The sequence below is a fragment of the Ursus arctos genome, chromosome X (genome assembly GCF_023065955.2).
Source record: "Ursus arctos isolate Adak ecotype North America chromosome X, UrsArc2.0, whole genome shotgun sequence".
In the NCBI taxonomy this organism is placed as follows: domain Eukaryota; kingdom Metazoa; phylum Chordata; class Mammalia; order Carnivora; family Ursidae; genus Ursus; species Ursus arctos.
In genome coordinates, this window is record NC_079873.1 from 32,100,415 (window position 1) to 32,124,474 (window position 24,060).

The window sequence follows — 24,060 nt, forward strand, 5'->3', positions numbered from 1 at the left end:
CCTGGGAGCTCCATGCTCTCCTGTGGCTCACGGGTCCCCTTTTTGCCACGCCCACGTCCCTGTAGGCACGAGATCCCTTCCCACCTCCGCAGTATGGCTGAACCTACGTTCTGGCAAACTCTAAGATAAATCCCCTGCAGTTGGGGTTCGTTTCTTAGTTCCTTCTCTCTCCCTCTGGGAAGGTTCCAACCCCATCTGGTCCAGCTTAAGCCATGCCTGTTGCTTTTTGAGAACAAGCGGCATTTTCTTTCCATGGCTGCTCACGATCTAGACACCCGAACAGTGTGGTCCCGAGAGAACGCGCTGCCGACGCTGGCTTAGCAGAAAGATTTTCCAGCATCTCCTCCCCCCACCCGCCTCTGCCCTTCCCAATGTGAGGGAGGAGAGATGAGAAAATCTGAGTGGTGGTTCTGAGGAGTTAGCTCGCACATACCGAGTCACAGGGGGAGACACTGAAAGCAACATCTGTGACGGGCCCTCCTGTCCCAAACCTCTGGCCTGGGGTCCCGTTCTCCTAGGGGCGCATGCCCACCCTCAGCACCGTTCCACCTGTGCCGCTTGACCAGGACCGCGAGGCCTTCTTGTCACCGAGACTACGGTGAGTCGGGGACAGAGGTCTAAAGCCTCGGAGAAGAGGTTGCTGAAGCCAATATTCCACTGGTGCGCAGGTTTTCTATAATCTCCCCATTACTGCCCGCGCTGAAAGTCTCAAAATTCTATTTCCCAGACTCCTCCTGCCAGCTGGGTGCCAGGGAGTTTTGCCCACAGGAGGCACCGTCCTGGGAACGGAAGGCAGGAAGAAGGTGGAAGCCATCAGGCTTCTGGTGGGAGCTTTAGAGAAGGCTTCCTGGGCTCCCAAGACACCAGCAAACGTTTGCTCCTCCAGCACTCAGTTGGCATGGCCTTCTGCTGTAACTGATCTCGGTAATATAGTGTTTTTCCTCTTTTGCGCCTCTCGCTCTTTTTAGATTTTTTTAACCCATTCTCTGTAGTAAATTCTCCTCCATTTAAAGTACCTAATGTGGTGTCTGGTTTCCCAATTATCGACCAATACAAACTCCTACCTAAGTCGTAGAAAAAGAGAAGCTTCAAGTAAATCTCAGTCAGTGATCGGAGTTTATTTGGACCTGGTGCTCTGGTCAAATGGATACTAGGTGTGGTGCAGGCCACGCCTCGGACAGAGAAGGGTTTCCATCATACCTCGGGCAAGGTCCCTTGGCTAGAGCTCGGTCCCCCCCCTTAACTGCAGAGTGAGAACGGCTGCCCTGGAGGACCGTGGACCATCACAAAGACACCCCTTGGACTGAGGCCAGAGGAGTTGCTGTCATACGTCTGCCCCCAGAGGGTAACATCCAATTTCAGGCTCACTGCCGAAGTATATGCCCCAGACAATGAGCGGTCAGGAAGGAGTCCTTGGGGTAAAGTACATCAGCAGATTGAGCTGACCAGTTCTCTGGAGGATGGGCACATACTAACAGAGTAGGAGCCAGGCTCCTATGGCCAGTTACCTTAGCTTAGTCAGTGCCAGAGCTGTCTCTGGATTCAGGGACTTGGGGCCTGAGAGCCTGGAGACACAGGCTTGGTTCTATGCAACTTGAGTAAGTCAGGTAACCTCTCAGGCCTCATCTGTAGACCAGGGGAAGGGACTAGAATGTTCTGGAAGGGTGGGTCCTGGCAGCTCTAAGAGTTTATGAGTAAACGATCCTCTGGGATGGTGGTTCTCAACCACTTGGAGGGAGCTTTGGAAAAATACCAGGGCCCTAGTGATTCAGATTTAAATAGAAGCCAGAGTTGAAAACCACTGTCCTAGAGCAGTCTGCCTCAGTGTTGAAAGGGCACAGGAATCCCCTGGGGAGCTTATTAAAATGAGGATTTTGATCTGTCAGGTTTGGCATGGTTCGTAACATGCTACATTTCTAATAAGCTTCCTGCTGGTGCTAATGCTGCTGGTTTGGTCCAAGGGCACGATTTTGAGAATGAAGGTATTAAAGTTCTTCCCAAATTTGATATTCTAAGGCAGGTTCTCAAACTTCAGAGCATCAAAATCCCCTGGAGGGCCTGAGAAAATGCCAATTGCTAGACCCCACCCCAGACCTGCTGAATCTGCATTTTCACCAACGTTTCCAGGTGATTCCATGCTCCTTGAAGTTTGAGAAGTACTATCTTCCATCAGTGGCTCTCTTTAAGCACTTTCAGAATGCCCCGGGGTTGGGGGTTGCTCCTCACAGCACAAAGGCCTAGGCCCCACCCCCAGAGCCTCTGATTCAGCAGATCCGGAGTGAGGCCGAGAATTTGTATTTCTAAGTTCCCAAGTGCTGCTGCGGCTCCCAGGACCACACCTCAAGAACCTTGCTCAACAAACCCCCGAGTAAGGTAACATTTCCAAATCCCGGCTTAGCACGCGGAGCGCTTGCCGACCACCACAATCAGCAACAGATGAACTCCATCTGTCAGCTGAAAGGCACATAGATGTTCTCTGCGGGGCGGTCCCACAAATGTCGGTGACTGTGCTCAGTGCCACAGGGCAGAGCCCTGGACCGAGGCAGCACCTCTGGCAGCCTGCGGGGCCCTCAGTAGCAAACCGAGAAAGAGACAGAAGCGCGATGAAAGCCATCGGCTGCGAAGTGAGCTCCAGGATACAGATCGAAGCTCGGTCCGGGCTACAAGCCAGAGAAGTGGGGATGAAGAGCGCTTCTGAAAGCAAAGCTGGGGGCTCAGGCTTTACACCCAGGGTGTTGATGCTTCCTTTAAAATGCACTGTAGACACACACACTGTGCTCCTCCCAAAGTACATGCCCCCCGAAGACTGGTATTTTCTTACCAACACAGGAGGCTGGGCGGCCACTCCACGCCTTGTTGTCCATACACGTGACAGTCCGCTCCCCTTTCAACGTGTACCCTGGCGAGCAGTAGTACTCACACCGGGAGTTGAAGTAGGCGCCGTCTACGCACTTAAACCCTCCATTCGCCGGCATGGCCAGGGTGGGGCATCGCTTTTCTGAAAAAGAGAAAACCGGATGCTCAGCACTTCTTCGTTTTTGTCCGTAGACTTTCAGAGTCCAGAGATGCTGAAAACACAGAGTGCCAAGTCAATCGAAAGACACCGGACAGAATCAAAGACACAAAGGGGTGGCCGCATGCCACGCAGAAGGGGGGCCCACTGTTTCCTGTGAGACTGGCTTGGCTGGGCATCCCAGCTGAGCCGCCCTTTTAGGTTGGGTTCCTCAGAAGCAGACCCTGAGACGTGGACTTGTGTACAAGTGCTATAGTTAGAAAGGGCTCCCAAGGGACACCGGTGAGGGGTGGAGCAAGGAGGCCAGGGGTGGGAAGGAAGCCGGGCCAGGTGGGATCTCAGGCAAGGTCGGCTTCAGTCGGCCTCCACAGGGGAGCTCTGGAGCAGAAGGACAGCCGAGTTTGGACTGCCCCCAGGCAAGGAAGCCGCGCTTCCCTAATCCTTTACCGGTCAGCCCTGGGCAGCTGCAGGCCCACTGGGGATGCTCTCCATGTCAGCACAAAGAGAACAGTCCTCTGGAGGAGCACAGCCTCCTCTCCCTCCGAAGAAGCAGCTGGGGGCAAGTCAGAAGCTGGGGGATGGACAGCTAAAAGTGGGAAAAGGGCAACGAAGAATAGCCGGGTGAAGCACCGAAAGGGTCCACTATATATCCAGTCACCGTGGTGCATTGTCGGCAGGGGCTGGGTCACATAGCCGCAGCCCAGAGCCTTAGTTTCACCAACAATAAAGGTAAAGCATCAGCACCCCTACTGATAGCCTTGTTGCAAAAATTGGACACAGAGCAGATGCCTGGCATACCATAGGTGCTCAATCAATGGTGGCCGTTTGGAATAATGATGGCATCTCACAGGCGCTACCACCATGCCGTGCCTCTTGCCTGGCCCAAATGAGAGGAGACTCCTCCTCAAGCTAAAAGTCAGCCCTTGAAATGCGTTTCCAGTCTTCTTTCTCTCCCGAGGCACAGTTCCTTCCCCTGGGATAGCATTCTGCGGGGACTCGTGCTGCCTCCCGAAGCTCCAGCCCTCCGGAGAACACTTCGGGACTGTCTCTAGGGACAGGAGCCAGTGACTGCTCACCGTCCTGGTTACTTCTGGCACGATGTGCACCTCTGCCCCCTCTCTGCTGCTGCTCCGAGACCCTTGACGGCAGAGCCTGTGTGTGCCTTGTTTCTAGTTGCCCAGCACCTTGTCAGGGGCTAGCACGTACTGAACAAACACAACCCTTCGCTGCACAGACCTCCGTGCTCGCACCTTTGCCCAAACATTCCATCACACCATCCTGCCTCACAGGTGGCATCACACTTCCAACCACGTCTTACAAACCCACGGGCGTCTGCTCACCAGGGGGAGTTTTTCTCGTTGGGGACCACGTAACGTTCAGTTAAAATAAAAACAACAAGCCCTAATCTCAGAGCATAAGAACTTTGGCCCTGATTGGCGCCGAGGACCCACCAGGGCTGGTACTCACGCTTGCAGATGACCTTGTCGGACCACCGCTTGTCTGACTGGCAGACGAGCTGGGAAGAGCCGTGCAGCTCGTAGCCCTTCCGGCAGCGAATGTCGCACCTGGTCCCCAGGGCTGTTTTGTAGTATCCTCCTTGGGGGGCCCTGCAGTACACATCCCCATACTTCACCTTGATGGGGGAGCACCACGGGATGTCTGCAGGTAGCAGAAACAAAGGAGGGGAGAAATAGGAAAGGACATCTTTAGAAAACGTGTCTCCTCATTCTCCAAGTCCCTGGCTGGCTGCGCTCCAGATTTTGGAACCTTTTAAGGAGTCTTGAAGGTGGGGGCACCTGCGTGGCTCAGTCAGTGAAACGTCTGCCTTCGGCTCAGGTCATGATCCCAGGGTCCTGGGGTCGAGCCCCGCATTGGGCTCCCTGCTCAGTGGGGAGTCTGCTTCTCCCCCTGTCTCTCCCCCAGCTCATGCTCACTCTTTCTCTCTCAAATAAATAAATAAAATCTTTTTTTTAAAGGAGTCTTTAAGGTGTCTCTGGGTGGGGAGGTTATGATCACAGGACTAGGTATCAGACACATCTGACTATGGATCTGGGTTCCTCCATTACTAACTGTGTGATCTTGGACAAGTTACTTAACCTCTCTGAGTCAATACCTATATCTCTGTCACAGGGGCTCTTATAAGGACAAAAAAACCCACTAATGCATATCAAGCTCCTAACATAGTGCCCAGCACACAGCACTTATTCAATAAATGCTTGTTCCTTTCGGTATTTCCCTGAAGGAGGCAACAGAATTCTTTAGAGGGCGACTGATATCACTGTGAACCCTAACCCCAACCATCCGTACATAGTAGCAGGGGAGTCAAGAACTGGTTAGAGTTTTTCCAAATCTGCACCCATATTCTCTGTAAAAACTCATAATACTATTTTAGTTCATGTGAATGAAGCTGCCATGTCCAGGGTTTTGTCACGGGATATAATTTTGGCTTAAAAATCACAGAACAGTTGTTTCCCATAGGGAAGCAACTCCCCCTTTTCGGCTGTCCCCAGTTATGCCCCATTTAGGTAAGAGAGTGGCACATGTGGCAAAGTTCCCAAATGGCAAAATTCCGGGGTGTTTTGATGCTGGTCTAGTAGTTGCCCAGAGCACAGCTAGGATCACACTGGTAAATGAGAACCTCTCCCCCGTGCCTTTGGAAGATGCTCGCTGGAAGCCATAACATCGTTAGGGCAAGGCTAGCTTCCCCGTGGGCAAGTTCCCGCAGTGGCCACCGCACAATCGATGGGGACCAGTGCTGAGCTCCCCCAAGCCTGCCGGGGGGTCTTGATGCCACGAACAGGAGCCCCTCCCTCCAGCTGCCTGGCTCCACACACCACTCGGGCACCTGGGCCGTCCGTGAGCGGGGTGCGTGCGCCATCATGTGGCCAATGAGGAGGACACCTTGTCTGACTGTCCAAGGAATTTTCTGAGAGTGTGTTTCCGCTGCTTCTCAGCCATGAAGACCAGGTCATGTCCAGGGCTTGTGCACAGACTGTTTTTTTATTTTCGTGCTTTCCCAACTCCTTTGGCTAATATTTTCATCCTATAATGTTTTTGCAGACTGCTGCCATGTGGGTCCTACAGTCAGGACTCAAGCACGTATTCCCTGGACGTTCAGGGTATAAGGCAACGAAACAAAGTTTCTTTCCTCTGGACTTTACACACACTGTGCTAACCGTTTTAAATGAGAACAACATGGACCCTGAAGTAAAGTATATAACAGCGTACATGTCTCCATTATTTTCTTCTAAGTATAAAAGAATTCTTGAACCAATTTTAAATACCCTGGTTCTTTCTTTGGTGATGGCTCCAGGTAAGCCATTGAAGCTGGGGGATTTCAAGATCACAGGTAAATGAGAAGCCCTTAGGGTGTGTTTGCTTAGCATGCCAAGCTGTGGATATTTCTTCTATCATCAAAAGATCTTAAGATAAATTCTGGAAAAATCCACAGATGCCTACTACTCAAACAAAACTGAGATTTGGAACCTACCTACTAGAACTGATGTATATTTCTCTCTCCCTCCCTCTCTCTCTGCCTTTCTTTTCCAACTGTAATAGGAAAGATCACCTACAAGAAAACTCCAATATACACCTTTTGTTTTGGGTCTCAGAGAAGCACTTTTTAGAGTTCGTCAGAGGACTTCCATGGTATTAAAAAAAAAATCTTAAAAATCACCTGCCATTTTACCTCTTTATCTTTATCATCTTCCCCACCCCTCCTCCTTAAACTCCCCACTGCCTCATTTCCTCTTCCTTTCCCTGAGTGTCTTGTTCTCCTTCTGGACCACAAGGCTTCTGTGCTCCCCAACTCCAGCCTCCTCCTCTTGCCGACTGGGTCCCCCTTACTGCCTCTCTCTCCAGAGAGAGAAAGTGAAGCCCCCACTGGGGGTGGGGAAGGGTGGCGAGGGGGGAGTGAGTATGGGGGACACAGAGAGAGGAGGAAAACATACTGCTAGTGGAGTATGGCTCATGCAACACTGGGCCGAGGCATAAGCCCCGGAGGAGGGGGGGGCATCTGTTCCAACTCTATCATCTCCTAGCAACCCTGGACAATTCACTAAATCTTTCAAGGAATCAGATTCCTCATCTAGGAGTGACAGGAGTGGATGAAGTCCTTCTCAAAGTCCCATCTAGCTTTAAAGTTGTAGGATTCAAACTCCACCTTATTCCTTTCTGACCCCCTACCCATGCCTGCCTCCTTCCTCCCTTTGCTGACTGATAACTGAGTAGTCTCTCTAACCCTTCCAGCCGAAGGCAAATCCTTTGTGCATTCTGTGTCCTGATCACAGCTCCACTGATGTAAAACTGGGAAGACTGTCCAATTCTCAACCTAAGGATGGCAGGTCCGTAGAGAATGACCTGGGTATACATATATCACAAATTCATCTATTTCGATATACTTTCAATGCAGTTAGACTCTGTCCCATATTCTGAGTCCTCAGATCCTCCCAGAAGTGCTGACTGCACATCCAAAAGCCATGCCATTGTCAACATGGGGAAAATGATCCTGTTTTTCTTTACTCGCAAAAGGAATTCCTTTTGGATTATTTTCCAAGAGAAATCTATGGAAGATATTTTGACAGTTTAACAGCCCTTCAGTAGCAATAATTAAAATGCCAGTGAGTGACTTGAGCTGGAAGTTCACCAAAGCACCGTGAGTTGAAGTGAATGAGCAAAACGTTTGACACGGAGGTTTAGCGGAAGAAAGCTCTTATGCTGCTTCAATTAAGACAGGGTTTACTTCGGGAGAAATCTAAATCGATTATTCAGGAAAGCTTTTTCAGCCCCCTAGGCCAAAGTGGTAAGCATCCCAGTTAACTGGAACTCCTGGGATAGACAGTGTTTTATAGCAGACTAGTGAGGAGCCTCTCGCAACTGGACGTTGAGTTAAAACATCTGGATTTCAGGGGGCACCTGGGTGGCTCAGTCATTAAGCGTCTGCCTTGGTCTCAGGTCATGATCCCAGCGTTCTGGGATCGAGCCCCGCATCAGGCTCCCTGCTCAGCAGGAAGCCTGCTTCTCCCTCTCCCACTCCCCCTGCTTGTGTTCCCTCTCTCTCGCTGCCTCTCTGTCAAATAAATAAATAAAATCTTTTTAAAAAATCTGGATTTCAGACCTAAATGCAATGTTGGCTAGCCGTGGGACTCTGGGCAAGTCACCCACCCTCTCTAATCTGTGGTTCCTTCATCTGTGCGTAAGGAATAACAATACATCTCCACATGCCTTCCCCTCCATTAGTGTGACCATACGACGGCATTCCATGCAAGAGAATCAAAAAGCAATGTTTGCCACATTCTGGGGCCACAACAGACGTTGATAACATTTCACTTTCTTCTTTTCTTTAACTCAAGAACATTTATTGAGTATGTGCTCTGTGCCAGACACTGCGCAGGGGCCTGAAGATCTAGAGCTAACCACCCCCACCCCATTGACAATGGTTTGCGTCTAAAGTATTAAAATTAAAAAACAAAAACAAAAACCGGGGTGCCTGGCTGGCTCAGTCAGAAGAGTGTGAGACTCTTGATCTCAGGATTGTGAGTTCAAGCCCATGGTTGGGTGTAGAGACTACTAAGAATCAACAACAACAACAAAAGCCAAAAAAAAAAAAAAAAAACCACCCCAAAAACCCAGCAACTTAAAAAAACTGACAATAAAAACAATTTCCTAAGACAGACTTATTCTTAAAGCTCTAGGACAGGCACATATTTTAGCCATCTGGTCTACCTCCCACACTTGCAAGGCTGTGAGGAGAGGACGAACAATAGGAACAATGACCCAAGGGCGCTAGACAACTTCTACTGTACAGGTGAAGGGCCATATGCGCACGCATGTGTTTTAGGAAGATTTTTCAACAAGGAACTCAAAGAAAAAAAATTAAACCCTCAATTAGGGCGCCTGGGTGGCTCAGTTGGTTAAGCATCTGCCTTTGGCTCAGGTCATGATCCCAGGGTCCCTGGATGGAGTCCCGCATCGGGCTCCTTGCTCAGTGGGGAGTCTGCTTCTCCCTCTCCCTCTGTCCCTCCTCCCTGCTTGTGTGCTCTCTCTCTCTCTCTCTCTCATGCCCATGCTCTCTCTCAAGTAAATAAATAAAAAGCTTTTTAAAAAACCCTCAATTAATTAAGAAGTGTGAGGAATCAGAATACCTCTTTACCCCAAACATCTAATTAATAAGCTTGTCCTTTGCTTAATTGGCTAATTCCTCTGGCTATTAATATAGAAATTGTGTATAGGAATGAGTATCTGCATTCACAAATCATAAGAAAATGTGGAAAATGGTGGGAAATACACGTGGACATAGGCACCAGTCATTATATTAGATTGTTCACTTCTGTGGAAAACAACTGAAGCACTCTCTGTGACCAAAGGCTGACCAGTACTACCCTGATTCTCCCACAGCTTAGATACATCGCAACAGAGCCGGGCAGTGTCCTCTTGCTAGGTTGTGGGCAAATATCCGGGCAAGGTGCCACAACAGAACTTTATTAACCAATTTTTCTTCAAATTATTCCTCCACTGCAAAAGGAACCAGAGTTCAGAGAGAAATCATCTCAATTTACCTTCCCTTTTCCCAGGGCTCCCTAAGCTTCAGATAAAGGACTCACCAGTAGAAATATTTGTGGACATACTTACCTGAGCCTGCATAGAAGTTTCTTGATTAGGCTTTTTATACCTGGTGGGGGGTGGATGGCCGGAAATGTGTAGAGATGGAGTTCTTTATCATGAGATTAAGGTTTCATTGGGTAACACATTTACTTAATCATTTTGGGAGCCAAGCTGGACTCAGAAAGGGCACAATGAAATGAGCTTGTGAAAATCAAGTTTTATCATTCCCCATTCATCTCAGTACATTAGCAGCACGGGGTCCAGATTTGACCTTGGGTGGTTTACTCTGAACCATTTCAGCTGTAATGTATGAATCAGGCAGAATTCATGGCTTGATTTTCACTTTCATCAGCTAGAGCTTGGCTTTGCAGAAGTAAGGGCAGTAAAGAAACTTAGGAAAATAAAATGACCACTGGCGTGCTGAAGGACAGCACTTCAGAAAATTCCAAATGCTTTTTCTTTCTTTTATTTCTCTTCATTTTTTATAAATGGGAGCATAAGCTTATTCATTTTTCAATATTTTTTTCTGGACAGGTAATTTGCACTTTAATGTGTTGGTTGTCTGGTCACTTTATTATAGTCTGCTCTGCAGGGCAAAAAGGAAAGGTCTCCTGGCATCAGCAGGTCCTCATTAGCACCCAAGCAAAGCATTCACCTTTATATCTAGCGTGTGAATACCCGACTTCATCGTCTTCTAGCGGTGAGTCTCCAGATCCTACAATAAAAAAGAACAGAAACTGCAGCAAGAAAAGCCACCTGATATGGACGAATATTTCGAAGCATGGCTTTGGCACAGTTCATGCAAGAGGGGCGATTAGAACGCAGAGCCGAGAGTGAAAGCTTCTGTGGCCATTCATGAAGGGACAGGGGACCTCTCAGAGTGAACCTGGCTGGGCTGAGATTGCCAGAGCCGATCAAAATGAGCCTCCAACTGGTTTTGGAGTCACCATGTGCCAACTGAAATTCTGGACTCGGGACAGAAAGTCAACTTCACTCTGAGAAGATGCCAGTGTATATGATTCTCATGCCAGGGGAGACGCAGTAAAATGTGTGTGACTCAGACATGGCCTCCAGTTCCTCCAGGAGTCAAAGAAAACTCAGTCGAACTGAGTGCTTGTGATACCTGAAAATCGGTCCACCTTGTGAAATGAATTTGGATGGAGGATAAGGAGGCAAATCAAATGTCTTATCTTAATGACAAAAGACCTACAAAGCTACTTGGGTATATTTGTAGGAAATGAGGGCCGAAATCAACAATCTGGATGTTTATTTAGAGCCTCTCACCAAGGCATCGTTAAAGTAAAGTTTCTTGATGAGTCTTGCTACCCTCGAAAACCACAGCCTCAGAGAGAAAGTCTGTATTTAATTTTAAAATTTAAACTCATTTGCAAGTTGGAACTGAATCATTTTTAGAATATTAAGTATTGGATTCTAGTAAGTGGTAGATTCTTCATCTTTAAAGTAGTACCAGGGCCCAAACTTCAAAACTGGAGCCTTAAATTTACATATCATATCTTTCCTTCTAGACTTCCTGGTCTGATCACTGACCATGGAGTTGGCACCATCTTGGTCACACGTTTACGTACAGGGACCTGTAAGCATAACAGACAAGGACAAGGACACTCTCTATTATGAGATTTTTCAAATCCCCATACAGGATAAGCGAAGGAGTAATGGTCCCTGCTCCACATGTATTCTGAGATGAGAGAGAGAATGGAAATACAAAGTTGGAAGCAGATGAAGGCTGGACCATGTCCATTTGAAAAAGGCCCCGACTCCCCAACTAGAGAAGCCCAGCTCCATGTTCTCCTTTGCTCCGGGGTTCTTCACTTCCTCTCTGGCCACCTGGACAGGTACAAAGTTACACAAACTCTTCCTTTCTCAATATCAAAAAATGAGCATGAAAACCAGTATTACCCTTTGGGAAAGCGATCTAGCAACACAAATCAAAAGCCTATGTTCAAACCCCTTTATCCAGTCATTCCACTTCTGGGAATCTATCCCAAGAAAAGAATATTAAATATTGGAAAAAAATTTTACACACAAAAACTTCTTTGCAAAGTCACTTATAATAGCAGAAGACTATAAACAGACCAAATAGTCAATCTTATGGTTAAATAAACCATAGTATATTCATTGGATTCATTGGTTGTAATGTAATGTAGCCATTAAAAATAATGTTTATAAAAAGATACAATAGTGTGGGAAAAGCTTATGTTATAACATTAAGTGAACGATGTGTTATAGCAAAATTATACAAATGGTGTGATTTATAACAATGTAAAACAATCAAATTCAAAATAAACAATGCACTGAAGAGCCTATAATTGGATGTTTTTCTTCTTTCTCTTTTAAATTTTCTACTATAAACAAGTATTACTTTCAGAATGGAAAATAAACTTTATTATGCATGTAACTCAAAGCTTCGTTTCTAAAAAACATTCTGAATATGAGAAGTTGTTTCAGAACCTGCTGTCCCTCCCCCTCCCACCCTGCCCCCATTTCTCTCCACGTTCAGAGCTGAACTGGAATTCTCTTAAGAATTGTTGGATTCTTCAACTCCATATGGCCTATCTCCTATTAAGTGTCAAGAGATCTAGCTCATATTAAGAGCATTTCCCTCTTCCCCCAAGTCATCCTGGCCTCCATACAATCTACCTAGGCAGTAAGAGGCTCTGGACTTATTCCTGGTTCGAAGCAAAGAAGACAACTGTCACAGGTTGGGTTCTTTGGGAAGTGGCTTTGGTGTGGAGTTCAGGGCACAGGAGGTTTATTGCGGACTGTCAACACCTGTGAAAGGCACAGGAAGGAAGCAGGTTTGGACAGAGGGAGAAGTCGAGCTTTGATGTCAGCCCAATGACAGCCTCTTGGGTTGGGTGGAAATGGCTGAGGCTTTATATCCCTGCCTCGACCAGCCACTGGATAGGGCCCACGTTGGAAGGACATGAACATCAGCCAAGCACTCCCGACAGCAGAGGCAATCTCCGAAAGGGCTGAAAGCCGATGACTGGCTGAGACCAGCATTGCCTCCAGCTGAGACGGCTGGTCCTTCCTTGAAGGCAGATCTGGTCGGGGCATCCCCGTGACCACCAGAACACTCGCTCGTGGACAAATAACTCGAGATGTGTAAGCACAAGGCGGGGGTAACCCTCCATAGAGAAGGGAAGGGACCTATGGGAGAGGCAGGTGCACAGCCCCATTCTGCTGGTACGTCATCATTCTAAGACACCTTCAGCACATATTATTTATTATAGGGAAAATGTAACATCTGACCCCAGGGGAATGAGCAAACAAGTTATCCTCTATCAACAAACTATTATATACCCACTAATCAAGTTTGGAATAGGGAAATGTGTATGAAATACAGCTAAGCAGAAAAGCAGATACTGCAAACTATATACAGAATGAAGAATAAAACTACACACGCATATAGAATATTATATATATAATACTGACACACGTATGTCAAATTTGGAATACAATAAGGTAGGATTCCTAATCAGTGGGAGGAATGGTCAATAAATATGCTAGGATCAAGTGGATATGCATACCAAGAAAAAAAATAAGAGTCCTATCTTGCACCAGACCAAAAAATCATTTCCAGAGAGTTTATAGGCCTACATTTGAAAGCCAAAAATTTGGGGAAAAATGCAGAATGGGTCTGCATGATCATGAGGTAGGGAAAGACTATTGAGTTAAATGTACAAACCATAACCTATAAAGGAAAATACTGCTACACTTCACCACAGTAAAATGTAAAACTTCTGTGCAATGAGACACATAAACAAAGTTTAAAGACAAGTGCCAGGCTGGGAGAAAATCTTTGGCACACAGAGAATACAGAATTACTATCCAGGATATATAAAGAAAACAGTCCCATGGGGGAAAAAAGATAAATATGAACAAGTGCTCCTAGATTTGGAGCCACAGCAATGTTACCATGAAAGAATCTTCAACCTCGCTGGTCATCAGGACAATAGAGATCAAGATAGCAATTCACACTCATCAGACTGGCACAAACGTCACTGGCAAGGATGTCGTGATACGGGAACTCTCTGCCGGCCGACTACAGCTGCTACAACGAGGCTGACGAGATCCTGTGCACTGCACTTGAATCTACCCTTCCCATCAGCCCTCCCACCGTGAGACGGATGCCTCAGGAACTCCCACATAACGCAAAAACAGCCATGCGCTAGAAAGCTCAGGGCAGCGCTGCCTGTAGTGAAAGACAATTGTATAAAACCATTACTAGAAATAAACGGGGGTGTGTTCAAATATGATAGAAAGCTGTCACAGTTCACATGAGTGAACTCCATCCTCATGAAACAAGGTGGCATCTCAAACACAACAATGGATTGGAATAAAAGCAAGTTACATAATAAATGTAGTAGTGTGTGACGTCAATTATGTAACATCTTAAAATGCAAAAAAAAAATACTACTATAGGTTTTCCGTAGATACGCAGTAAACTTATAATGGATTGGAAAAATATACATCGACTTCAGATCAGTGGTTTCCTCTGGGCAGAGAGGAAGAGGATGGAACTCCGAAATGCATACAGGGGGCCATCGACACCTTATGTCTTAGCACAAAAAAAAAAAGGTTTTAAGTAAATGTGGAAAAATGTGAAAATCAGTTGAATCTAGAGGGTGAATACTTTTCTTATACTTGAAATACTTCATTATTCTAAAAAAGGAAGAGAAAAAGAAAGAAATGGGGAAGATGGCTGGAAGAACATACCAGAAACCTCCATGCTCGAGCAGAACTCATGGGTGAAAATTTCCCCTTTTTTCTCTGCTTTTCAGGTTTTCTCCAGTGAGCCTATCATTATTTTAAAATTTCTAACAAAAACGTACTGAACAATTGTGAAAGACCAGGCATGGTGGACTGGGGTATTTAGTATTTCTGGTTCATTCCACACTACTGCAAGTCTTCACATCCCAAAGCCTTGATACACATCTAAAAGGACTGCCGCACAAGCAAGTGCAGGACCAGCTGCCGGAAGCTGGGCTTCTATACTCTGGGATGTGAGTTTCCTCCCCTCCCCCTTCACCTGCACAACCGTAACTCCCACCGTGAACTCCAACCCTGCTCATTGCCTCCAGGGGTCTCGGGGTAAACTCCGTGTGTTGTTAAACCATTAGCTCAAGTCAAGACCACAAGCTCAACTCAAGTGTCCTTTGAAAAGTCGTAGATGTTTGCCCAGAGAGAAGAAACCTCCAGGTTACGCCACGGGGAGAGTGTTTATAATGAGCCAGAAGACACAAGCATTCTCACTCTGCTTTCACTTAAGTCAGAGACTGTAAGGCAGACATTGCAGATTATCTCAATTCAGAATCCTGGCAGAGGTTACCCTGCTGAGCAACTCGATTAACAGAAGCTCACGGACATCGAACCACCCAGCTTCACTTAGATCCCAACCCAATAGTATGGCTCTCCCTAGCACTGACAGGCCGACAGCAAATGGCCTTTTTGGGGTACAATAACAAGTATGCCAGGGAAGAGTGGGCCCCCCAAAAGCAAGACCAATCTGGGTGCACCAAAAGCTGCTGATCGGCTGATCGCTGGCCTGGCAGCCATTCTCCTCTTTTCTCTTGCTAAAAGACCCCCAGGTTGTGTTTGGCATCAATGTGCCCTTCCCCAGGAGATGAATGGCGATGACTTTAAGTCACAAATTGCCCTCTGCCAACAACTGTTACCGGGGTAGGCAGGAAATCCAGGATCGCCCAGTGACAAGTAAGAAGTCCGATTTGGGGTGGGGTGGGGAAAGATTTTCCCGACAAAACAGAGAACTGCCCAAGGAGAAAACTCTTTTGCCCTCTTTCCTTGCTTCCTGCTTTGGAAGCTATTGTGTAAGTTGAATGCCTGAAGCTATGGCAGCCCTTTTGCAACCATGAGGTAAGATGTGGGGACTTCTAAAGATTTTCAGCTGAGGACGGTACAGTGGAAGGATTAACAAGAATCTACGGTCTGTGGTGACCGTATTGGGCTACTAAATCAAGCTCAGACATCTTAACTCTGGAGGACCTTCAACAGTAATGTCCTTTCAATGTAAGCTTCGGTGAACAGCATTGTTTATTACTTGTAACTGAATGTATCCAAACTGATACACAAATGAATGGGAAATTTATTGCCTATTACTGACAGGGGATAAAAGAAGGGAAAACATAATAAATGGATATTAGCCACCCCTCTCTGAAAGTGTCCAGTTTATATTCAGCCTAAACTCACACATCAACTTCTATTAAAAAAAAAAAACAATGATCAGTCTACAAAATGAACATACAGAAGGCTACAGTAAGACCAAAGACTAACTTACGTTCAGCAGATTTTACTTACTCAAGTTTAATAAGCAGTAAAAGAGACTCATACATATTGGGGATGTTCCACAGGGTTACAGTGAAAAGAAAGAAAGGAAGAAAAAGATAGGGGGCTGGGGAGGACAGAGGAAGGTTCCCTAACACATTCTTCTCGATTTATGGAAGTCCATCCCTTTAGAATTCTGGTTAACTGAGGTTTTCTTATGACAACCATTAATCAGTCCTCATATGGTTCAGATTACCACTCTTTGGAAAGAATGCTTCAGTGCTTCTTCCACACAAATACAAATTCTACATTGGCTCAGAAATCAGAAACTCAGTGCCATGAAGGATTCTGTCCCTCAGCCATACCTGGAGCCAATTCCATTTATAATTCTGCTCTCCTTGCAGAAACTTCATCTAATTCAACAGATTTCCAAAGAAACAGCCACTTCTTTCCCTTCAAAGTTCAAGTAAGGGTCTTCCTGGTCAACTGAATCCCACCCTATCATTCTGAATGTCCACGTAACATTGAGGCACCAAATCACTCTTAAGAAATATCTGTTATATGTATTAGAAGTATTAGAATTACATCAGGAACTTAGATTTTAGAAGGCTAGTAAAATGTTCCTTCCATCACCCTTAAGGTTTTCTCATGGTGGTGGTGGGGAAGCATTTGAGACTAATGAAAATGTAGCCAATTTGCTAAAACTATATATTTCTTTATTGATTGGGACACATGATCCGAATTGACAGATTTGCCGGTTCTATGTTATATTTGTAGCTCAAAGGGCTGGGTTTATTTTTTAGTTATTTTGAGGACAGCTCTGCATTCTCAGTGTTTTGTAGGAAATTTCCATTTTTCCCTTCATCATTATTCTAAATATATTCTTATTATTATCAAAAGTCAGCATATTAAATAGCAAACTGCATCATCAGTTTTATACTGAAAGTCAATAGCAAAATAAAATTCCCTTTACAGTAGAGATTCTTAATCTGAGTCCCCTTCTCCTAGAGGCTCAACGGAAGGGTTTGGTGTGGGGAGTCCATGAACCCCCTGTAATCGGGCCTGCCTTTTGATACATAAATACACTTTCCTGGGGGAAAAGGTGCTAACTTTCAGTAGATTTTTAATAAGGATCTGTGATCCTAAAAGTATTAAGAACCACAGTTTTATAGCATTCTTTTAAAAAATTTTATTATTATGTTCAATTAGCCAACATTCTTTATTATAAAGCATGTTAGAATGTTTACTGAAGAAACATGCAGTGTCTCTTTGATATTTGACTCATTTTAGTACAGGAGAGGAGAGACAAATATACTTAAAATAGAGATAAATGCTTACCTTTATTAGATCTTATTGTTTTTCCCCTAGATTTTGATGTCGAAGGAAGCTTCCTGCAATGATGGAATGTTATATCTGTGCTGTCCAACAGGGTAACCCCTAGCCAGATGTGGTCATTAAGCATTTGAAATACATGGCCAATACAACTGGGGAACATAGTGGTTTCATTTCGTTTCATTTTAATTTTAGTAGCCACATGTGGCTAGTAGCTAAAATATTAGATAGCATAGGTCTAGACTTAATTTAAAAAGAAAACTATGGAGATAAATTATGTCTCTAAGTAGCTCCGTGGTGAGAACCATGTCTAATATGCCTTGTATACCTAGCATAGGATTCAGAATTCAACAAATGTTGGCAGAAAAGAGAGAAATTCCCTTAAGTTTCTAACGACATGTAAATCATGTGTCCTGATGCTATGTGTCTGGAATGGTTTATCCTACTCGGTAGGATACCTTCAATACCTGAACTTGAAATGTGACAATCCTGCAGAGATCTGGATGTTTAGAAAAAGAGATTTTTTAAATTTTATTTTATTTCATTTTTTGAGGGGGGAGGGGCAGAGAGAATCTTAACGTGGGGCTCAATCTCACAACCCTGAGATCATGAGCTGAGCCAAAACCAAGAGCTGGGTGCTTAACTGACTGAGCCACCCAGGCACCCCAGAAAAAGATATTTTGTACTATTGGAAGCCATAGGGATTTATTTGTGGGTGCTAGGTGATTTAGTGCTAGCAAATGATTTGCCAAAGGGGCTACACTGCAGCCACAATAAAGTGTAAAGGACATCTGGATGTCTTATGAACGAAGATCAAACCCAGGGAATTGCCAGGAAAACATAGTCTAAAGATAAAGCCAAAGATATGACTGTCAAGTCCTTCGTTAAATCAAGGTGGTGACTCGGAGTCCCTTCAATCATACAATAGGCCCCTGAAAGAGATTAAGGATGTGTCTCATAGATCCTCTCAACCAAACAACAGAAAAGAGTTTGTATCAATAAAATTTGTGGATATGACTTTTGTCTAGTGGAGTGAACTCCAAGAAGATTCACAGGGGATCCACAGTGTTCTTAATAAGTTATACATGCAGAAATATTCCTGGCACGACTGAGGGGATAGAAACATTACAGAATAGGGGGAAGTCTTTGGACTCCCAGAATTCTCCTGTCAGGAAGCAGGCTCACTTCTTAGCTGTCAAGAGGTGTGACCTTTCGTGAAAAAAGAAAGCATGCTCAGAGGGTGGAATCAAGAGACCAGAGGGTAGAAAACCATAAAGAATCCTTTCCGGGGATACCTGGGTGGTTCAGTCAGTTGAGTGTCTGCCTTTGGCTCAGGTCATGATCCCGGGGTCCCAATATCAAACCCCACACTGGGCTCCCTGCTCAGCGGAGTCTGATTCTCCCTCTCTCTCTGCCTGCTGCTCCCCCTGCTTGTGCTCTCTCTCTCTCTCATACATACATACATACATACATACATAAATAAATAAATAAAATCTTCTTAAAAAAGATTTCTTTCTAGACTGTGAGGCATGACCAGTAACTATCAAAATTTGGGCAGCTAGATTTCAGAATTTCTATAGAACAGTGACTACTTTGTGCCCCCAATTTAACCTCATTTTTAAAAAAGATTTTATTTATTGATGGGGGGTGGAGAGAGAGCACAAGCAGAGGGAGAGAGAGAAGCAGACTGCCTGCTAAGCAGGGAGCCTGACACGGGCTCCACCCTGGGACCCCGGGATCATGACCTGAGCTGAAGGCAGACGCTTCACTGACTGAGCCACCCAGGCGTCCCAACCTCATTTTTAAAAAGAATGTCTAGAGCAGTTATGTTATGCCTATTCCTGCATTGTAGGTTGGGTACATGGGGAGCAGATCACTTATCTCTTTAGTCTTACAGGTCTCCAGATAGAGAAAAACTGTATTCAAGGAGTTACAGTGAAGGAAGAAGATCGGAGGGGGCTCCTACCCATCTGGACCTGACGTAGATGATGAGATTCTGGAGCTTGGGCTGATGCTATAATGGGATGAGACTTCAGGGACCTGGGGAGGGGGTGAGTGTATTTAGCATGTGGGAAGGATGTGAATCATTGGGTGACAGAAGGTAGACCGTGATAGGCACCCTCCGAGATGGATGATTGGGGGAGGGAGTGCGGTCCTGCGGAATACACGTGTTTGAGCATCTTGTGGTGCTGGATTTTACCCGAGACCGTATCCTGGCTTGGCTCTTTTTTTGCGCCGCTCCTTGACTTACAGGTTTTCCCTGAGAGCAGTCTGTCAACAAGCGCAGGCTCAGCTCCAGAGAACCAAGTTAAGACGGCCACTGAATCTCCCTAAAACTCAAATACCCCAACTGGCCATGCCTCATAGGGTTGCTGGAAAGGCTAAATGGCATATGTATATGTTTTTAAAATACTATATTAAAATAATTACTACCAGCCTTGGTTTGTTTTAGAGGCTTCTCATTTGATGGTTCATAATCACATTTTCTATTTAATTCAGTGTGTATATATTTTAGGCTTCTAATGCCCTGAGCCACTGTGCATGTAAATGAGCCTCTGGTAAAAATATTGAAGTGTAACAATTTTTATCTGGCCTGATAGATTTTTCAAGAATTTTTTAATGCATTAAGCATCGTCAGGAATCTCAGTGCTACCAAAGTTTTCTCTGTGTGTTTTCAAATTCCTCCATCTAAACCATCATGCATGGGGTGTGTATGTGTGAGCGTGTGTATATACACACACTTTTTTTTCAATAACACCAGGAAAAGCCACGTCCTCAATCTTCTCTAGTAAAATAAACTATTGTCAAATTTAGTCTATGGATTCAGATGATCAGATGATAAAATTTGCTTTAGGAAAAAGGGACTCTCAGGTTCAATATCTTACCATAGCTTATCCTTTGAGGCAGGAAAATCTCTGTGGTCCCCTACATGCCTTCATCATCTCAAAATCTTTACGAAGTGGGGACCTACGGAAATTTATTTTATTGCTATAAAGTATTACTCCCGAGTCTCTCATTTTGTGGCTCTTGGTAGCACATATGAGTGTTCAAACATTTGGGGGGACCCTGAGGAAGGGGAGACAGAGGGGAGAGTGGTAACCCTTCTCTCCTCCATGGGTAAATTTACAAAGGTTTCTTAATAAGCACAGGAGTGAGTCTCACATGCCTGACTGGCCGGCAAGACCTGCTCTGCTAGGTCTTGGCAAAGTTTTGAGACAGACGAGAGATGTCCAGGAACTGTGTATGTATGTGTGTGTTTAAAGGAGTACAGCGGAGACGACACTTCAGCTTTACAAAAGCGTCAGCTTCAACTTCAAAATGCAGGCCCAGAAAAAGTATGCAGAGGGCCAGAAACTATAAATGAGCCACTGTTCCTTGGAAGCCTTACTCCTCTAAATCAGTGGCAGGCTAACAGATGAAAGCCCAAAGCTAAGAAAAGGGGTGGGAGTGGAGGGCAAGTACACCAAGAAGAGGCCTGTTCCAAATAGAACACGTGGATCCAGAAAGATCGATCTAAACCTTTTGCTAAGCATGAGGAATAGATGGAAGGACATGTTTATTACCAGTGTTTTTCTTGGGGGAGCACATTTACCGAAATGTTCAGATGGGACAAGTTTATAGTGCATCTCAGACATTCACTTCACCATACGCCCCCCCTCTTTTTCTTTCTCCATCACCATCCCAAGCCCCTCGGATGTATCAACAATCAACTAGAGTTGTGTGTTTCAAAACTTTTAATCCAATTTAATGGGTCATATGGTACTTTTATAGGGAAATAGAATAGAATTGAAAATGTCAGGGTTTGCAAGTGTCCATGGATAGATAATGGCTAAAGAAGATGTACCTTATACACATTATATATACATACATTATATATACATTATACATATATTATATATGTAATTATATATTACAGAGTAATATTCCACCCCGCCATAACGAAGGATGAGGTCTTGCCATTTGCAACAACATGGATGGACCTAGGGAGTATTACACTAAGTGAAATAAGTCAGATAGAGACAATACCATGTGATCTCATTTATATGTGCAATCTAAAAACTAAAACAAACAAACAAAAAGCAGAAACAGACCCATAAATACAGAGAATAACCTGATGGTTGCCAGAGGCGAGGGGGGATGGGCAAAATGAGTGAAGGGGAGTAGAAGGTACAGGCTTCCAGGCTTCCAGTTAATCAATATATCATAGGGATGACAGGTCCAGCATGGGGAATATAGTCAATGGCATTGTAATAACATCATATGGTGACAGATGGTAGTTACCTTTGTGGTAAGCATCATGTATAGACTCATCTAATCACTATGTCCCGGACTTGACACTAATATCACGTTGTATGCCAGCTATACTTCAATTTTAAAAAAGAAAATGCCACACTTTGTTACATATATTAAAGATGAAAACTACTTCATGCAACTTTGTTTCAATTACATGGGTGTGTTTGTGGTAGGATGTCCCCAGTTTGCAAGAGACAGTCCCATTTTGTGTCTGTTGTCCCAGAATTACCAACAGCACTCCTTTTCACACTCAAAAGTAGACAATAAATATAATATTCACCCTAATGATAGGCCACAGTAGAATATATGTCTTCTTATGGTCTCAGTCAAAAAAACTGGGACAACAGTGATTCTGAATATTTTGAAAACCCATAGGTAATGGCCTTGTCTTGTTAATTCTTTGTTTCTTCCCTCAAAATGAAGGTATCTATCTACAAAAAGGCTTCCAGGAGTAGTGACGGAAGCCTTTGCTTTCCCCTGATTTGTTCAGAACACGGATGTCTTAGCCCATGAAAAGTCAAGCAGGTCCTGAGTTTCTTCTGCCGTCCATGGCCATCCCGGCTGGCCCGATGCAAGTGGAAGAGCCCTGGGATGAAGCTCCAGCTGGGGAAGGCACTTTCCTTTCCTGAGCCTGTTTGCTCATCGATAAAAGGGAGCGACCGTAGGGTGCACTACATGTTTTCCAAATTACGTTCTCTCCCAACATCCCTACCTTCAGCCTAGAGTTGGGATCACTGTAGTCAAGCAAATCAACTTGCCCTCCTCCTCCCCCTCCAACTAGTCATAAACAATTAGCATGATGCAGCACTAAACTTCACCAGCCTCTCTCATTGTCACTGCCTCTTTAAGTCCTCGGTGCCACCCCAGGAGGTAGTGATGACCCAGGGACTAGAACATGAAGCTGGGAGGGCAGCGGCTCTTTGCTACCTTGCTCGTGACCGTACTCTGCGCTCCAGGAATGAAGCAAATATCAATTATAAGAGAGAGAAGGACTGAACTCTTCTGACCATAAATCTTGTGCAATTTTACAACCACTGGTCTCTGTCTTCATGCCCTCTTTGCACAGCCAACCTGAAAAGCCCTTCCCCTCCTTCTTAGTCCCTTGCCTGTTTTCAAAGCTATTTCAAAGCCTGGTTCCTCTAGTTTGCCTTTTCTAATCTTTACCTTATTTTTCTTAAGATTTTATTTATTTATTTGAGAGAGAGAGAACATGAGAGAGAGAGAGACCATGAGCAGGGGGAGGGGGAGAGGCAGAGGGAGAAGCAGACTCCCACTGAGCAGGGAGCCCAGGATTATGACCTGCGCCGAAGGCAGATGCTTAAATGACGTAGCCACCCAGGCGCCCCTCTAATCTACTTTAAATCCTCTTCACATTGATATGCTCTCTTCACATTTTTCCATTAGGACTGATCTTACATTGCTTTGGATTTTCTGAAGTCATTTCGGATGTGTGTCCCCATGCCACCCATGTGGTTCTAGTCTGACTTCCCAGCTAAACATCAGACTCCTCGAGTACTATGGTGGGATTTCATTTCCTCTTCCTGCCCCAGTGAAACTAACAAAGTACCCCTCCACCAACAGGCCCTCAATAGGGTTCTGTCCCTCAAGCCTTTACACACTACTGATCTGTTCGAGCTGTTCCCCCAGTGTCAAAATGAGACACCCATCTCCCTGTAAGGCTGTACTTACAGAAACAGCTACTGTATTTAAGATTCAAGAAAGCTGCAAATAAAGTGGCAACTGGTACATCATTCTTGGCACTAAACCAGTGGTATAATTTACAAACTTCTGGCACATCATGGCAAAACTGAGAATAACAGGATTCAGGAAAGATACTCTGAAAATAAAATAAAATTGCAGCAGTGTGTACTGAGAACGGTAGGCAGCCAGCCTTTAAATACATAGCTGATGATGGGGGCCTGGGTGGCATGGCTGGTTGGGCATCCAACTCCTGGTTTCTGCTCAGGTCGTGATCTCAGGGTCCTGGGATCGAGCCCCAAAGCTCAGTGCAGAGTCTGCTTGAGACTCTCTCTCCCTCTCCCTCTCCCTCTGCCCCTTCCCTCCCTCCTCAAATAAATAAATAAAATCTTTAAAAAAAGAAATGCACAGCTAGTGATATTTTAATATAGATTAAATGGCAGATGGAGAGAGAGAGACAGAGGGAGAGAGGAGACTGAGGAAAGACACTTCCGGGAAACAGCCCTCACATGAACTTCGTGAGAATGTCTACAAGTGACAGGCTGCTAAAACCTGAGGCTTTGTCCTTCTGCAACATTCTCTGGTTCCCTGGCAGAGGACGGAGCGCAAGCACCCAAGGATGAAAACCTGGACTGAACTAGAAGCCTTCATGCATGATTTATTTAGCCAGCTCCACCCGTGACAGGAGGTAGAATGGTTTCTTTCGGGGGAGCTTCTCTCCTTGATTTTGCAAGCATCCATTTTCCATTCAGTGCCCTTGAACTGACAGTCACACACTGGCTGCTGTCAGTTATTATTACCTTCACTGGGAGATG

The 24,060-nt window shown here is 45.2% G+C and overlaps 1 protein-coding gene across 2 annotated transcripts in view; it reads right to left on the minus strand.

Annotated features, from left to right (window-relative positions):
- The window catches only part of SRPX (sushi repeat containing protein X-linked), a 113,789-nt gene that overhangs the window by 57,349 nt on the left and 32,380 nt on the right, over positions 1-24,060 (minus strand). Inside the window, exons 2-4 of one of the 2 annotated variants that reach the window (XM_026513294.4) lie at positions 10,272-10,331; positions 4,481-4,672; positions 2,822-2,998 (exon numbers count right to left, since the gene is read on the minus strand). In XM_026513294.4, the coding sequence (XP_026369079.1) occupies positions 2,822-2,998; positions 4,481-4,672; positions 10,272-10,331 (429 nt within the window). The remainder of the gene's footprint in view (positions 1-2,821; positions 2,999-4,480; positions 4,673-10,271; positions 10,332-24,060) is intronic. The other variant, XM_026513295.4, reaches the window with a different exon arrangement.